Here is an 18,802-nt window from a genome sequence, read left to right as displayed (position 1 = left end):
AGCTTAGTAATATGTGTTTCGTTATCAGCAATCATTGTTGAATTATCAGTAATTTGTGTTGTGTTAATAGCAATCGTTGAATTTAATGTCTTTATGTTGTTGTTGACTGAACGTCGTTCAGTATCAATTGATGCAAATTTCTTGCTTACTGTTATCAAGGAAGATTGAAGTGTCTCAACAATAGTATTTGATTTCACATCAATTGATGCTGTTTGTTGTTATAATAAGCTTTTGATTTGATCTAATGTAACATTCACTACTGAAGTACTGACAATTGGATTGACAGGTGTATTATTTTAACGTAGACGTCCAATAGAACGTTTATCAGTCGCAGCATTGGTTGAACCAGACAGTACTTTATTTAAGTCATGTGACATCGTTTTATCATTTGAATTTGGTATAATTAAAGATTGTTATGTATTAATTATTGTGAAGATATTTGAATTGAATACTTTTTGTTCCGGGTCGAACCACATGTCTGTCGGTCCCAGACTGACCAGATTTTATTCTTTTTATTTTTTAAACAAAATACAATAAGTTGATAAGTTGTCTCGTCATCAAAGCTGTACATCTAGAAATGGTCAGTGATTTAACTACAGATTGTTTTATTGCTGCTTTAAAAAGATTTGTTGCAAGACGTGGTTACCCGACTGATATTTATTCAGACAATGGTTTAAATTTTCAAGGGGCCAACAATGAATTGATTAAACTACAAGATCAATTAAAATCAAACGATGCACAAAATAAATTACAAGAAAAAAAATTCAATGGCATTTTACGCCACCACTTTCTCCACATTTTGGCGGACTTTGGGAAGCCGCAGTCAAGTCATTCAAACATCATTTTAAAAGGGTTATTAAACCAGATATTTTATTATCACAAGAAAAATTCAACACCTTGATTATTGAGATCGAGGCAATACTCAATTCACGTCCACTGACACCTATTTCAACTGATCCAAATGATTTTATAGTGCTCTCACCTGGACATTTTTTAATTGGACATGCTCTCACAACTATAAGAGATCATGACTACAACAACATACCCATGAACAGGTTGTCTAGATGGCAACTGATTGAACGAATAAAACAAGAATTTTGGCAACGTTGGCACAATGAATATCTCAACAAGATGATCAACCGCAGTAAGTGGAACAAAGACAACAACAACATAGAAATAGGCAATGTGGTCTTATTAAAGGAAGACAACATTCCACCTATGCATTGGGCATTGGGTCGAATCATCGAGACGCATCCTGGGACGGTTGGTATTGTCCGTACGGTCACCATCAAAACAGCAAAGTCTACCTACAAACGCAACGTCAAGAAAATAGCACCCCTGGTTCCTTGTGACCCAGAATGACATTAGAATGAATTAAATTTACATTTACTAACACTTTTATTCTGTTCTAGATATTTAAGTTGATCGGCCAACCTCTCAACGGGGGGAGAATGTTGCGGGTCGAACCACATGTCTGTCGGTCCCAGACTGACCAGATTTTATTCTTTTTATTTTTTAAACAAAATACAATAAGTTGATAAGTTTTAAACATTACTCTGTTTTTTATGGCTAGATCACGAGATCATACAATTTCAAATAACATACGACTAACAATTTTGGTTTATATTTTTTCTAAAATATTTTAAAGAACGATTTAATTTATGTACTTTTAATAGCTTTTTACAAACTCGAATATTCCCACACATGGTCAACTCATGCATAGATTTTTGAGTGAAAATCACGTAACAAATAAAACCATAAACTCAAGTTTCTCTTTGGTACTATTATAACATATTTTTTAAAACATTATTTGTCAAGAATTAGATAAAATCTCACATCTGTCAAACAACTGCACTAACGTATTTTCGATACACAGAATGATCGTAAAATCGACAATAAAAAAGTAGATTTATAACTTTTTAAAATAAACTAAATTCATGAAAACGTCTTGGACTTTCCGGTCGTAAAATCTATATTTATTGTTTACACATGGTATTTTTTATGTCACCCTTTGGACCACACAAGGCCCAATTTTATGTCTGAAAATCCCACCACCTACACCTAGTTTTTTACCCTCTCTTGAACTAATTTTTGACCAATTAAAACTAATTTTTTAACTAACTACACACCCACTTTTTAGACTTAACAATTTTCAACAATATGAGAAATCAGTTGCTCTTCAACACTCGTTTACGTAACATCTCTAATTAATATTGATTCGCGTACAACGGGATTTCTTTATACTTACAATATAAAATAGTAGTGTCTGTCCATGACAACACTTGTTAGAGTCAACTCAATATACAATATACAATACAATTAATTATAATTTTAGTGAAATAATAAAGTGAATATATTAATAGAATTTAAGCCACAGTGTGGATTTATTTAAAGTGTTATTCCTATTATTTCAAGTTACAACCTATCCTCCACATCCTTTGATAGCCCTGTATCAAACATAAGGCCTTACAACCCTTGTGAAATTATCGTGGTATATTTGGATACGTGGTGCGATACACTTTTGATTCTTTTTACTTAATTTTATTGATAAAAGTGTCAAGGAGATGATCTAGAGTTGGTTCTGGCTATTTGATAGCTGCCTTCAATTTCATTATCCGGAGTTTCCGTATATGAATTGGGACTTAGGGACTCTTAGTTTCTTTTTTAAGAGTGGAAGTGCAAGTTATCGGGTGCAGTAAGTCATTTTAGGTCCCATGCATGGTGAAATTGTATTTTATTGCTTTCAGCTGTGCATGCAAGTTTAGATTTTCTAGTTTTTCTTATCTTTTAAGTAAATTCCTTTTTTTATGTTTTCTGTCGATCCTTTGTCTCGAAGTGTCTAGTGTTTCCCTAAATTTTATAATTTTTATGACTTCAGTTTCGCGTTTTTTCGTCGTTTTTTCTTGTTATCGTCGGTCATCTTCTAGGCTTTAGATACAATTCTATAGTTTTCCGAGGAAGTCTGTGAGTGCATCTACTATCCAATTTTTCCATGCGTTTTCTAAATTTTATTCTTTTTTCGTTGAATGTCATCGTCATGTGTTCGGTCGTTTCGACTTTCTGTCTTTTTTTATTTTAAATACTTATAGTTTATTGTCTACTTGTTTATTGTATAAAAATGTGTATATCTTAGCTGAATGGAATGAACTTATATAATTTAAAGTACGCTCTACAATTAGATACATATCTTATACTGTCGATTATATACTCCAGTATTTTATAACCAATATTATTTATTTATAACCAATAGCGTATACAATGATGATGTCGAATAGTGGTATGTGTAACAGTAAACACACAAAGTATACCGGTTAGTACCTAAGTATGTATTACTGTTTTCTGGTATTTTGTTATTCGGTATAAATTTATTATTCAGTACATTTTCGGGAATATCATTGAGCGCAAAAATTAACTCTATTGATAAAACAGAACAAAAGAAACAACCTACAAAAACTTAAAACGTGAGATTAAAACGTGACTTTTAATCTCACGTGGTAGATCTGTCATTTTTGAATTGTCCATAATTATTTTATATTTTATCATTATAAATTAAAAATCTAAAAAAATAGGTGAAGTAAATCAAGGAGCTAGAAAGTTACCATACTTTATTCAATTCTTTTTGTGTCAATATTCGTACAGTAAGTACACGAAAAAAAGATTCGAGCAAAATTTACTGAAGCGTAAAAATTCAATAATTGCTAGTATTTTATAGTAAGTTGTAAAATTGACTACTTTTTAATCATAATTAATTAATTCCGATAAAGTTTACTTTGTAGCACGATTGAGTAGATCTCAAATATACTGACTGTCCATTGTAAATTTTACTCGAGGGGCCATTCATGCCCTGATTCAATATCACCACGACTACAAATGTAGTCAAAACGCAGTCAAAATTGCTGTGACTAGATGACTACATTCGACTACAATGACTACGTTTCGACTACATATGGAACATTTATTTTCGTCTCAATGATAATTGATTGGGCAAAAATGTTCGCTGACTACACCATGACTCGCGAGTCGACTACGAACTGAAAGACACCATGACTACGTACATAAATGGCCTTTTCATTTTACTAATGACTTTACTAATATTCATACAAATATTTAGTACTTTTTTCCTAGATTTACAGAACATTTTTATTTTTTTTATTTTTTGAAATAGTTCAATTTTATAGTTTTTACCAATGTTGACCATGAAAAAAAGAAAAGAAATATCATTCATTTCTACGGTTCAAAACTAAAAGTAAATTCCAGAAGAAAAAGGGCCGGTTTTGTAGTCTATAGTTACAGTTTTTTGGTATAGTCTTGGAATTTATTTTTTTCATATTTACACGCTTATAACTCTAAAACCATTCGAAAAATAGACAAAAGTAGAAAAATAAATAACAGTAATTCTTGGTCATTCGTTTACAATCAAATTTGCAACAGTAAACCTTGCTCGACCTATCTTCATCAAGATGGGCTACGGAGAGGTTCAAAGTAAGAAATATTATCCATCTTGTGGGTCATTGGTAGCACAAAAAACTTGAATGAAAGTTTGAACACTCGTAGTCAGTCACGTAATTAGGCTGAATTTTACTGGACTATTTTTGTATTTTCTACCCAACGTTGACTGCAATTTTTACTTACAATTTCTTTCCGTGTAGAAAATAGTGATGAATATGGAATTATGTTCCATTCAAAATAATTCATACAACCAAAGTTCTTTTACAACTCTAAATTGATGTTTAGCTGTTAGTTGTGCCCATCGATTGAGGACGCGCATGTCTAGAAGGTTGTATGAATCCGATCGTGCATTTTATTATTTTTATGTATAAAAAAAATAGTGGCTCGAGAGTTTAAGGTGAAGGCAGCGTGAATTGGGTTAACCCACTGAGACTAAAAGGAGCTAAAAAAGCAGTGAAAAGTAACGAAAACGTTGTGCTGGATTTAATATAAACGAATAAGTCCTTGGTAAACGGACGAAAGTTTTTTCTGCCGTAGGTTGAATTCTCAGTATTCTAGGTGGTGAGTGGTCTTATACCTTAATAAATATCCGTGATTATAATAAGTCATTGCACATATGAAAAAGCAGTGTCACGCACATAAGAAAATTATCATTGAGATTTTTCTACCAACTAAGAAAGATATTGAAAGTGAAAATATTTCGATCGCAGTCGTAGAAAGTAGAGTGCGTCGAAGGATGATGATGGATGCAGTGACTAAAACGTTCAATAAAGGTGAGGGTTTTCATTAAAATGCAAAGAATGTGATCTTTACTGGAAAATTGCGAAATTATTTTGCAATCTAATGCAATGTAATATAGTAATGTATATCCTTCGTAGCGTGTTTCTTTTCAATAGATGCTAAGCTTGTCGAATGACGATAACTTTATGTATCTTCAGTCACACCACATGCCATAGGGTACTAAGCACCAATGTCTAATATTCAAACTCAATCGAAAAATACAATAGAATTGATAGCGGTCACATGAGACTCTAGTCTGAAAACGAATATTTTGAGTTGCCGTAGAAACTTAAATTTTGAAATGTCGTATTGTCAGTCAGATCCAAGAGATAATTTGGAAAAAATATAGTTAAGTGCCCATCATTATTATTATTATAATATATATATTTATTATTATTATTATTATTATTATTATTATTATTATTATTATTATTATTATTATTATTATTATTATTATTATTATTATTATTATTATTATTATTATTATTATTATTATTATTATTATTATTATTATTATTATTATTATTATTATTATTATATATATATATATTATTATTATTATGTATGGTATTATTATTATTATTATTATTATTATTATTATTATTATTATTATTATTATTATTATTATTATTATTATTATTATTATTATTATTATTAATTATTATTATTATTATTATTATTATTATTATTATTATAATTATTATTATAATTATTATTCAATTATTCAATTATTATTCAATTATTATTATTATTATTATTATTATTATTATTATTATTATTATTATTACATTATTATTATTATTATTATTATTATTATTATTATTATTATTATTATTATTATTATTATATTATTATTATGTATTATTATTATGTGTATTATTATTAATTATTATTATTATGTGTATTATTATTATTATTATTATGTTATTATTATTATTATTATTATTATTATTATTATTATTATTATTATTATTATTATTATTATTATTATTATTATTATTATTATTATTATTATTATTATTATTATTATTATTATTATTATTATTATTATTATTATTATTATTTTTATTATTATTATTATTATTATTATTATTATTATTATTATTATTATTATTATTATTATTATTATTATTATTATTATTATTATTATTATTATTATTATTATTATTAAGCATTCTTTACGCCATAAACCAATTACCTTGCTGCCCTATGACATACTGCTAGGACGTACCTATTTGATATGTCTATGTTCTTTTTTTTGATCTTGTACAACATTTTTTTATTACATTTTTGTATTACTGCTATCTAAAATACTGTATCCATGCTTACTGGTAACAAGCAAAAAGGAAAAAAAAATACATACCTCGTACACTTAATACGCAGAAACAGAAATGTATCTCTAGATAGTATTCCAGATCTCAGTGTTACAAAAATTGTTGGACAGTGTGAAAAGACCTTTATGACATTGGTAGCGTATAGAGTGTAAACAAACGAGCAGTCTTTCAGCTCACAGGGGTCTGTTCAGGAATTATCAATTATTTGAATCTTCGAAAGTGTAAACATCAGTGCCTATCTGAATTGCTGGGCCAAATCACAGCCATCTTGAAGATCCCAATAAATGATCATTTCTAAACATACCCCAGAGCGGTCAATAAAGCCGCGCTCGCTTCATGTAAAACTGATCCAAAAAAAGGCTTACTGCGATCTCAAATACTGCATGCATGCTTACTGTAAACAAAAATAGAGAGAAAGAAAATGTAAAGTGCTGTAAAAGAATCGTTCACTTTTTACCAGATGACGGAGAAAATCTGAATAATATAAGCGAGGATCTGACAATCTTATAATCTTTTTTTGCTTTATCTAATAATCTCATAATATTTTGTTTAATAATGTTGCAAGATTGCTCCGGACTCTAAAGATCTTAAGAATAATATTTTTTTTTATAAGGTTGCAAGATTGCTCTGAACTCTATAGACGTTTTAACAATTTTTTTTGTTTATTATCTGAAAATTTGGATATTTTTATTGTTTTCATTTCGTTATTTATCATTTATTGTTACGATTTATTATTTTTTATCTGAATCATTTTCAATATTATCGATATTTTCAAATATATAATTTGAAGAAAAAAAAAAAAACATGAAAGTACAAACTATTACTTTTTTCTCGTCAAGTTTATGTCAATTTTTTTTGTTTTTTATCTCAATATTCTTTTTTCCATTGTTTTCAGAATTATAATCATAAAATTTAGAAGTTCAATCGTCGAATTAAAATTATCGATCTACGAAATGAGTTAACTTTTATTATTCAAAATGAAAAAAAAAAAACATCACTCATTGTACTATTTTTAATATTTTTATTATTTTTCACTAGATAATTTAAAAAAAAACTACGAGTACAAAATATTACTTTTTTCTTGTCGAGTTTATGTTCAATCTTTTTATTTTTTAACCTATACTTTATGCATATACTTTATTTATATGTATACGCATTACTTATAAACTTATACATTTTATTACTATCGAAGATCCCTTATTTATTAAAATATTTCTACTGTTTTTATTAATAATATCATTAATATTTTTAAGTATATTTGAAAAGAAAAAAAAAAACTAATTGGTACAAACGATTACTTTTTTCTACAAATATATATATATAAAATTTGTGTTTTTTCATTTTTATGTGCCTCACTAAGTATCGTTTATGATATAATTTGTTTGTACATGTAGGTCTAAGTAAGATGTATTCAGTTTGTTTACATCAAAATAAACTGTGGTTTTATTTTTTATCAGAATATTGATATCACCAAAAAACTGGCAACTTTTTATCAATCTTCAGTACCACAGCCATACCAACTTTGTATATTGTACCATTATAATGCGTTTTAATTAGTGATTCAATTTTTTCATCATATTAAATAGGACCTTTTGATTTGAAGCTATTAAAATGTTCTAAATTTTCAATTTTAATCATTTTATTAATTTTTTTCAGAATTAGAGCTTACGATTAGATGAAATTCATGAAATTTTTTCTGATACTACTTGATATTTTATGGAATCGCTGAGCAATAGCGAAGACGACCCATCATTTGCATCATTTCAGGATAATGTAATAACATATAATGTTTCGGTTTTAAATTACTAATATTTAAAAATGAATATAGGTGATGATGTTCTTTAATAGGTAATTTCTAACGTATTCATATCGTTTGGGGTCAAATTTAGTGCCATTACTAAGAAATAAATTTACTTGAACAAAATATATGATTGCCAATTTTATTATTACGAGGAATGCATCTTCTAATTATAATGCTTAAATATTCACTTCATAAAGAGACATTTTCGATCCAGTTAAAACCATATATTTTTCATTCATTGTTGTTCTCTCTTTTAATTATTCTGGATCTTTTAATGTTCAAGAAATAAAATCAACAAGATTTCCTATATTAAAAAAAGAAAACAAATATTATCTTGATATAATCAAGCGCGCAAGTCATCAATTTTTTTTTACCAAACGTGTGGGTGAATTTTTATTTTGTCCAACACGAGATCACGATCGTTCATGTGACCTCTCTTGTACACAAGTTTGCCTACTTGCCTTCTTGTTTGCCTACTTGCTTGTAGTGATCTAAAAATAAATTACGAAAAAACGTGTCTAAATTTGAATCTTTCATATTGTCAACCCCCAGGTAGAATTTAGTGTCGATTTTCGACACGCAGTGTCCATTCGACGTCGAAATTCGAGCTCAAAACGACATCGAAAGGTGACGTTTTTCGACGTCGAACCGATGTCGATCCGACTGTGGCGCGCCATACGGTGATAATATAAAACATATTTATGATAGGGCTCAGTAGATGGCAGAGTGAGTGATTTTCATCAGATTTATTTACGTATCATTAATTTGAGCAGGGATGGGCATACTGTGAGTTTTTGAGTTGTTTACAATTATCCAGAAATGAAACGTTTAAAACAGAATAAATTACATGTATTTCATTTGTTAAATAAATAAATGACTAAGGACAAGCAGTAGCTAAGGGAAAGACGTAGCTAAGGAATTAATGTGACTAAAGGATTATTTCCTTGAAACATAATTCTTTGGCAACCTCAATTCCTTAGCTACATCTTTTCCTTAGCTACTGCTTTTTCTTGGACATTTGTATTTTTAAAAAATAAATTTACATGTATTTTATTTATAAAATCGATAAAAAATGTCCAAGGAAAAGCAGTAGCTAAGGAATTAATGTGACTCGGGAATTATTTCCTTGAAATATAATTTTTTGGCAACATTAATTCTTTAGCTACATCTTTTCCTTAGCTACTGCTTTTTCTTGGACATTTGTATTTTTAAAAAATAAATTTACATGTATTTTATTGATAAAATAAATAAAGAATGTCCAAGGAAAAGCAGTAGCTAAGAAAAAGATGTAGCTAAGGAATGAATGTGACTAAGGAATTATTTCCTTGAAACATAATTCTTTGGCAACCTCAATTCCTTAGCTTCATCTTTTCCTTAGCTACTGCTTTTTCTTGGACATTTTTTATTTATTTTATAAATAAAATACATGTAAATTTCATAAAATCTAAATAATCCAGAAAAAGCAGTAGCTAAGGAAAAGATGTAGCTAGGAATTGAGGTTGCCAAAGAATTATGTTCCAAGGAATTAATGTTGCTTAAAATATAATTCTTTGGCAACCTCAATTCCTTAGCTACATTTTTTCCTTAGCTACTGCTATTCCTTGGACTTTTTTAATTTTTTTCATAAATGAAATACATGTAAATTTATTTTTAAATAACCAAATGTCAGAGCTTTATTAACTGAGGAAAAGGTGTAATAGAGTGGGTTATAAAAAGAATATATTCTGCTAACATTATTCCCTTGAAACATAATTTTTTGGCAACCTTAATTCCTTAGCTACATCCTTTTCTTAGCTACATCTTTTCCTTAGCTACATCTTTTCCTTAGCTACTGCTTTTTCTTGGACATTTGTATTTTAAAAAAATAAATTTACATGTATTTCATTCATAAAATAAATAAAAAATGTCCGAGGAAAAGCAGTAGCTAAGGAAAAGATGTAGCTAAGGAATTAATGTGACTAAGGAATTATTTCCTTGAAACATAATTCTTTGGCAACCTCAATTCTTTAGCTACATCTTTTCCTTAGCTACTGCTTTTTCTTGGACATTTGTATTTTTAGAAAATAAATTTACATGTATTTTATTTAAAAAATAAATAAAAATGTCAAGGCTTTATTAACTAAAAATGTAACTAAATAGTGTGACTAAGGAATTATTTCCTTGAAACATAATTCTTTGGCAACCTCAATTCCTTAGCTACATCTTTTCCTTAGCTACTGCTTTTTCTTGGACATTTGTATTTTTAAAAAATAAATTTACATGTATTTTATTTATAAAATAAATAAAAAATGTCCAAGGAAAAGCAGTAGCTAAGGAATTAATGTGACTCGGGAATTATTTCCTTGAAATATAATTTTTTGGCAACATTAATTCTTTAGCTACATCTTTTCCTTAGCTACTGCTTTTCCTTGGACATTTGTATTTTTAAAAAATAAATTTACATGTATTTTATTTATAAAATAAATAAAAAATGTCCAAGGAAAAGCAGTAGCTAAGAAAGATGTAGCTAAGGAATTAAGGTTGCCAGAGAATTATATTTTAAGCAACATTATTTCCTTGAAACATGATTTTTTGGCAACCTTAATTCTCTAACTACATCCTTTTCTTAGCTACATCTTTTCCTTGGACGATTGTATCATTTAAAAATAAATTTACATGTATTTTATTTATGAAAAAAATCAAAAAGGTCCAAGGAAAAGCAGTAGCTAAGGAAAAGATGTTGCCTGCATGTTAATTTCTTTGGCAAAATTAATTTCGTATAAATTAACATGTGACAACATCTTTTCCTTAGCTACCATTTTTCCCATAGCTTTTTATTTATTTAAATAAATTAAAACCTATAGGAAAAATATTAGCCAAGGACACGGAGTTGCCTACATGTTAATTTCCATGGCTAAATTAATTCTGTATAAATTAACATGTGACAACTTCCTTTCCATAGCTACCATTTTTTCTATAGCTTTTTATTTATTTAAATCAATAAAAAGCTATGGAAAGGAGGTTGTCTACATGTTAATTTCCATGGCTGAATTAATTCTGTATAAATTAACATGTGACAACTGAAAAATTTGAGCTACTGAGAGATCACGTGGGTTTTATCCGTTTTATCCTGTTTCAAACGTTTCATTCATGGATAATTGTAAGCAACTCAAAAACTCACAGATGCCCATCCCTGCGTATGAGGCATTTTTTTTTTAATTTATTGCTTTTAATGATATTGCTAATAAAAAAAATTGCCTTCTTTACCTATATATAGAACTTGACTCTACTGCCATCTATCAAAATTCAATGCAAGCGATTATTTTATGAACAAGTCCGAAACGATGTCGATCCGACATCGAATAGCGTCACCCTCCGACATCGTTTCGAGCTCGAATTTCGACGTCGAACGGAGCGTGGGCCTCGGAAATCGAGCGCTATTCGACGTCGAATAGACATTAGATTTCTACCTGGGCCATTATGTTTTTTATTTGGATAAGGCTTTATTCAAATTATCTTATTTTTTTTGTTGTTGGTTTTTTTTTATACAAACCCGAGGGATATATAAAAAAGGTTAAAGTATTGTAAGTATTCAAAATATTTTAATACTATAATAATAAGAATTTATCAGATACAATTGTTGCAGAAACAGTAACGATAGAAGATGCTGAAGATAAACTACCAAAATTCAATGAAATTGTATTCTAATTACGTCTGGATGATATTATTTGTGTACTTAGAATCGAATCGAAAAAAGCAACTGGTAGTACAGTAGTAAATATAGATGCAAAAAATAGTTCATTATCGAATACAGCAACATCTTGTATACCAGTTGTTGCCATTAAAGCTGAAAATACCAATTTCAAAGACAAGGATCTGAACATTGTATTGTTGATAAAAATAATGGTACAATAAGCGTTTTACGGTGTCTATCACCAAGTTTATCACATTTCTTGATTATAAAAATCAAGCTGAATATTATTTGACGTATACAGCCATGGATAATAAAGGATATAGACAAACAACAACTGTATATCAGTAAGAATATAACTTGCTTATTTAAATGACTCTCTTATCTTTACGAAAAACATAACCTAATGTTGTTGATGAAAGCTGTTGAGAAATTTGTACCACAATCGAGAATACAAGTGTGATTCAGATGAAATATAAGAATTAACACACAAAATAATTACTAGTAATTATAGTAATCGTTCGGTAACCGTTACCATCAGACGTTCTGTAGTATAGATGAATTTAAATGCGAGTATTTATATATTTATTTATTTATTGTTATATATATACCGTTGTATATATTTATATACAAGTATTTCATTTGTATTTATTAGTCATGCTCGCATTTGTTAGGCAAAGTAAAGTTCATATTGTACATATATATGTATACATGCATATGCAAGTATTTTTCATTTACATTAATTTACAAGATTAATATTGTAAGATTAGTATATTAATATACTATTGTTTATATAAAATAATATTTCCTGAACTCAAAACGAAATATTGAATTATTATACAATAATGACTAATTCCATGTTTTAAAAAAAGAGAAATAGACATTGATGTGTTAGTTTGAAAAAGAAAATTATTATTGTAATTGTACAATAATTTCACAATATAATTTATTTATACTTTTTTAATCGAAGTAAAGAAAAAATGGTATACTTGATAAATATATGGGGCATTTCAAGTCAATTCACCAAGTCATCGGCCTGACCCCTACCGATTCACTTGGAAATTTTTTTCTAGGTGTATTTTGGACCAAAAAACGACCTTATTTTTTTTCAATTTTTTTCCACCCATTTTACACCATAAAATAATTTTTTTTTTCCTACTATCGAGTATTTCTCAAATTAGACCAGGTTTAAAATTCTGAAATTCTTCCCATATCATCTCGAGGTAAAAACAAATCACCCATAAAAATTTGGGAATGGGCCGAGAATAATTACTAATTTTTTTATAACTGATTTAAAAAAAAATTTTTTTACCAATTTTAAAATAATCTAATTTTAGAATAATCTAATAATGGTTTCTTGTAGAGAAATCAAAAATAAAAATAAATAATATCTGGGCAAATTTTGGTTCTTTCCATATTTCGAGGGTAAAAGCTTCAAAAATTGAATTTTAAGCATCGCAGTTTTTCTATCTTTCATTCTTAAATATAGAGAAAAACAAAATTCATCGAGAAATCATTTATTTTTATTTTTGATTTCTCTACAAAAAACCATTATTAAATTTTTCTATTTTTAAAATTCGTAAAAAAAATTTTTTTTAATCAGTTATAAAAAAATTAGAAATTATTCTCGGCCCATTCCCAAATTTTCATGGGTGACTTGTTTTTACCTCGAGATGATATGGGAAAAATTCAGAAATTTAAACCTGGTCTAATTTGAGAAGTACTCGATAGTAGGAAAAAAAAAATTATTTTATGGTGTAAAAATGGTGGAAAAAAATTGAAAAAAAATAAGGTCGTTTTTTAGTCCAAAATACACCTAGAAAAAAATTTCCAAGTAAATCGGTAGGGGTCAGGCCGATGACTCGGTAATTTGACTTGGAATGCCCCATATATATATAGTTTTTTCAAATATAATAATGGCAGTCGATAAAACTCTTCGAGTAAAAAAGAAAGTCAAGATAAAAATTTCGATATATTAAATTTTTCTTTTTTTTTTAAACCGCTAGATTTAGTTAAGCCACTAGATTTTCTACTTAGCGGCTAGACTTTTCACTTAGTCTCCGTTATAGCCAAATATATTTTTATCAGCTTAATTTTCCCCTCAGCTACATCTTTTCCTTAGCTAAATTTTTTCTTTAGCTAGATTTTTTCCTTAGCTACATTATTTGCTTAGCCGTTTGATCTTTTACTTAGTCTTAATTATAGCGAAACACACAATATCTTTATATTTTTACCGGCTCAGTTTTTCTCTCAGCTACATCTTCTCCTCAGCTAGATTTTTTACTTAGCTACATTTTTTACTTAGCCACTTAATCTTTTTTTTAGTCTCAATTATAACTGAACACACAATATTTACATAATTTTACCAGCTTAATTATTCTCTCAGCTACATCTTTTCCATAGCTAAATTTTCCCTTAGCTATATTTTTTATTTAGTCTTAATTATAGCCAAACAAACAATACCTACATATTTTTACCAGCCGTTCGGAATATATTAAAAAATTTTATTTGAACTCTTTTTGAACTCTACATGTGTTTTATCAATCGTTATTATAAAATTAGGAACAAAAAATCGATATATCGAAATCCTAAAATTATTGATTATTGAAAATTACTGAACAACAATAATTGTATGAAAATGGAAAAAAATGAAATAAAAACAAACAATATTTTTATAAATGAATGAAAAAAATTTGTTTAAATGTGTACTTATTATTATTGTATTCAATTACAAGAACACGCCGAAGATGTTTACACATAATAAACCCGCGAGTCTAGATGGCTCACAAAATTTTTTTTTTGTAATTTTCTACCACGATTTAAGTGAGATAATTAGGGTCAAAGTTGACAACAATTAACACTTTTTACACATGTATAGGAGGCATCGGGATGTTTTCTCTTTTATTGAAAAAACGCTCTCACAGAAAACCTTCATTTTACTACAACTTATACTTCTTTATCTGCATCAACTCGTTAGCTCCATTTTTTTCTTAGCTGCTGCTTTTCCTCGGTATTATAATTTATTTATTTGACAAATGATATTATTATAATTTATTTTGATAAATTAAAATACCAAGAGGAAGCAGTAGCTAAAAAAAAGATGAAACTAAGGAATTGATGTTGCTTACCGTTTAATTGTTTTGGCAGCATCAATTCCTTAGCTCCATCTTTTCCTTAGCTCGAGACTTTCCTTGGTATTTTTCTTTTATAAAACATATATTACAGAACAAAAAAAAAAAAAAAAACAAAGTTTTTTTCTACAGCAGAGAGTCAAGTGTTCGAAATTGTCACTATAATTGTAAGTATTTTAATTTAGATATGACACTAAAAATTCAAGAAAGAAATATACATTTTTGACGCATGTAATTAAGTCTAAACTATTGAAAAAAAAAAAAAAATTTAAACTTGACCCCACCTGGTTTTTCCCAAATAAGATTTCAGTATTTAAGACATATATTTTACATCAGGTGGGGTCAAGTTTAATTTTTTTTTTTTTTTTCAATAGTTCAGACTTAATTATATGCGTCAAAAATATATATTTCTTTCTTGAATTTTTAGTGTCATATCTAAATCAAAATACTTACAATTATAGTGACAATTTCGAACACTTGACTCTTTTTTGTAGAAAAAAACTTTGTTTTTTTTTTTTTTGTTGTGATATCACATCTTTTTGTGAAGTCATTTGGTCATATCAAATTTAATAGATCCAGCCTCAAAATTATTGTTTTGTAACTTTGACACATTTATACATTTGTTTTGTACATATAATATATGAAAAAGTTTATTTATTACTAGCAGGTGTTACCCGGCTTCGCCGGCTTCGTAAGTTCAGCTTATATAAAATATATGAAAATAATAATTAATAAATTTAACAACATCTTTCATTGTTTATATTAATATCAATATTATTTATTAATTCCCGATTTTATTATAATTTATTAATATCATGTTAATATTTCATGCCAGAAGGTCCTGGTTGGTTATATTCATCTGCATCTTTATATGTTACATTGAACCATTCTTCAAATCTGAAAAAGGATCGTTACATGAATTTAATTTGAAAAGTGTATATAATATTTATACATACTTTTTGTCAGTTGTTTTATCTACGTTGTATGAAACTATTGATCTTTGATTTAAAGTTAAATATCTTTCATTTTTGTAGTCATTGATTTTACTATTTTGTAAAGTTATTTTGGTATTTTTTTTACCTACAAAATTATTGGCATATTCATTCCATAATGTTAGAGTGATCTGAAATTATATTTAACACTATATATTATTCATTAATGAATTAATAATTAAAATACCTTTTCGTTACTATCGTCGATTAGTACTATTTCTTTTTTTTCGTATGCTTGACCATTTTTAGAAAAAACACTATTTATTTCACCTTCATCATCAATAACAGCGTTTATATCTTTAATTTTAAAATAATTGTACAATGAATTATATCCAGTAATTAATTTATATATCTAATAATTCCATACTTATCAATTTCTCATTTTCTAGATGTTGAATTGAATTAATTTTCGTGAATTCAATGTTTTCAATAATTTTTCTTTCTATACATTTATATTCTTCTTTCAACCTATAAATTATTCGAATGTTAAATATTGTAATCTAATTACTAACAATATTGATATTTTACCGATTCGCTTCAGGAATGTCAGGATTTATTACTATTTGCGATGCATTTATTAGAACTAAATTTTTCTTATTTAAATATTCTCCAATTTTGACGTTTGTGATACTCATAATATCGTTTTTTTTTCCTCTGAATTTATCAATATTTTCATTCCACAAATTTAGTACAATCTATAATTGATTTATGATAATGATTAATTAATTAATTAATTATTAATATTGAGTCCAAAATAAAGTTATTTAATATTGTTTAATAATTCAGTATTGATTACTGTTTTTAATCCTTCATCAACCAAATATATTTCTTGTTTTTTATATGTTTCACCATTTGAAGCAGATATTTTTTTAATTTCCTGAATGTCATCAATTACTGCAATAATATCTGTAAACAAAGTTTTAGTGAATATCATAATTTTTTCTAATCTTTTTTTTTTCAATTTATTTTACCAATGATTGTATTTTTCACTTGATTAAAAATTGAATGAATTTTCATGAACTTATGGTCTTTCCTATTTTCTTCAACCACTTGTCTGTAATTATTTTTTTTCCCATTCAAGATATACCACTCTGATAATCTATAAGCACAAATCATAAATATATCAATTTATATTCATTACTTTGTATTTATATTTACTTTTTAACTTCATTCAAGTTCGGATTTATTAAAATTATTGTGCAAAATTGTAAATTCAAACTTTTTATTCCATAATAATCTGTAACTTTTATATTTTTTAAAACAATTATGTCATTTTCTTCACCTTCAAAATTATCGATTTGTTCTGACTTCCATAATACCAATGATATCTATGAAGATTGATGTATAGTAAAAATACAAAAATGTAGTTGAAATACAATAAATAAATATACCTTTGAATATGTATCATCAACAATCTCAATTTCCTTTCTTTTTAACTCTACTCCATCATTTGTTAAGGATGTTTTTATAAATCCCAAATGATTAATAACCCCAATAATATCTATAATTTCAGAATACAAATAAATTGATTTCTTGAACTTTAATTAATACTTACCTATCAACGTATTGGTTTTAGATAACATATTTATCTTTATAAAATTGTAGTCAAACTTTTTTATTGCATTATTTTCATCATTTGTTACCTTGATGTCTGATTTATCCGTCAATAATATTTCAAAATCATGTTTTAATTTATTAAAGCTTAAATTCTTTTTTTTTACTATGCCATTTTTTACATAGTAAACATCTTGAATCTTGAATTAAGAAATTTATTGATTAATTTAGAAATGAAAAAAAAAATATATAATTTACTTTGATTAAATCGTAGAATTGATCCACAATATTCCCGAAAGCCACACATCTAATTTCATCACTCGTATCAATTATATCGAAATTGAATATTTTATTTTCATCATTATTAAATGTTTTTATTATTGATTTCTTAGTAATTCTCCCTTTTATTGTCCAGCTAAATTTGCATTTTAAAATGTATCATTACTGATTACCTTCATAATAATTTAATAATGTAATTATTTTTAATCTATCATTAAATATATATTTCACCTTTTCATATTTTCTGTCAGCTTTGATATTTTGGTTAATTCGATATTTTCCACAGTAATATTTGGTTTTTTCTGTATTGCTTCTTTGGATGTTGGTTCCATATTTTTTTATAATAATGATAAAATTATATTAATCAAATGTTATTTAGTTATTCAATTTTTATCTAATGACTTAAACTGGTAAACATAAATAATTTTTGACTTTTCTTTCTTTGTTATTTTCGTTGCTAAGATTATAAATAAACTCAAAAGATCTTTTTTATCTTCATTTTTTTTATATAAAATTCGAACTAAAAAACAGTTAAAATGAGTATATACCAAATGAAATGAGTTTATAATTTTTCTATTAATTTAGTTTTGTTTTTATTTATTTCTGTTGTTACGATTGAATATATTCAATCACATTAAATATAAATATCAAAAAACACATTGATTATCAAACAAAATAATGGAAATTAAAATAAAAAATGAAATAGTTCATTTATTCTCCAATATTAATTCTTTTTCAGAAGCAAAAAAAATCTATTATAAATATATTTTATTAATTCACCCAGATAAACATGAAGTAGAAAAAGAAAAGTG

General features: G+C 26.9%; 1 protein-coding gene across 4 annotated transcripts in view; it reads left to right on the top strand.

Moving 5' to 3' along the window:
* Positions 1-4,557: 4,557 nt before the first annotated feature.
* Positions 4,558-18,802, top strand: part of LOC122849215 (anoctamin-8-like) — a 317,470-nt gene continuing 303,225 nt past the window's right edge. For 3 of the 4 annotated variants that reach the window (XM_044147875.1, XM_044147873.1, XM_044147872.1), the window contains exon 1: positions 4,559-5,222. In XM_044147875.1, the coding sequence (XP_044003810.1) occupies positions 5,066-5,222 (157 nt within the window). In that variant the 5' untranslated portion in view covers positions 4,559-5,065. Of the gene's footprint in view, positions 5,223-18,802 lie in introns of all 4 variants that reach the window. The other variant, XM_044147874.1, reaches the window with a different exon arrangement.

Source organism: Aphidius gifuensis, linkage group LG2 (genome assembly GCF_014905175.1).
Source record: "Aphidius gifuensis isolate YNYX2018 linkage group LG2, ASM1490517v1, whole genome shotgun sequence".
Lineage (NCBI taxonomy): Eukaryota > Metazoa > Arthropoda > Insecta > Hymenoptera > Braconidae > Aphidius > Aphidius gifuensis.
This window is presented reverse-complemented; position numbering and strand designations above follow the sequence as displayed.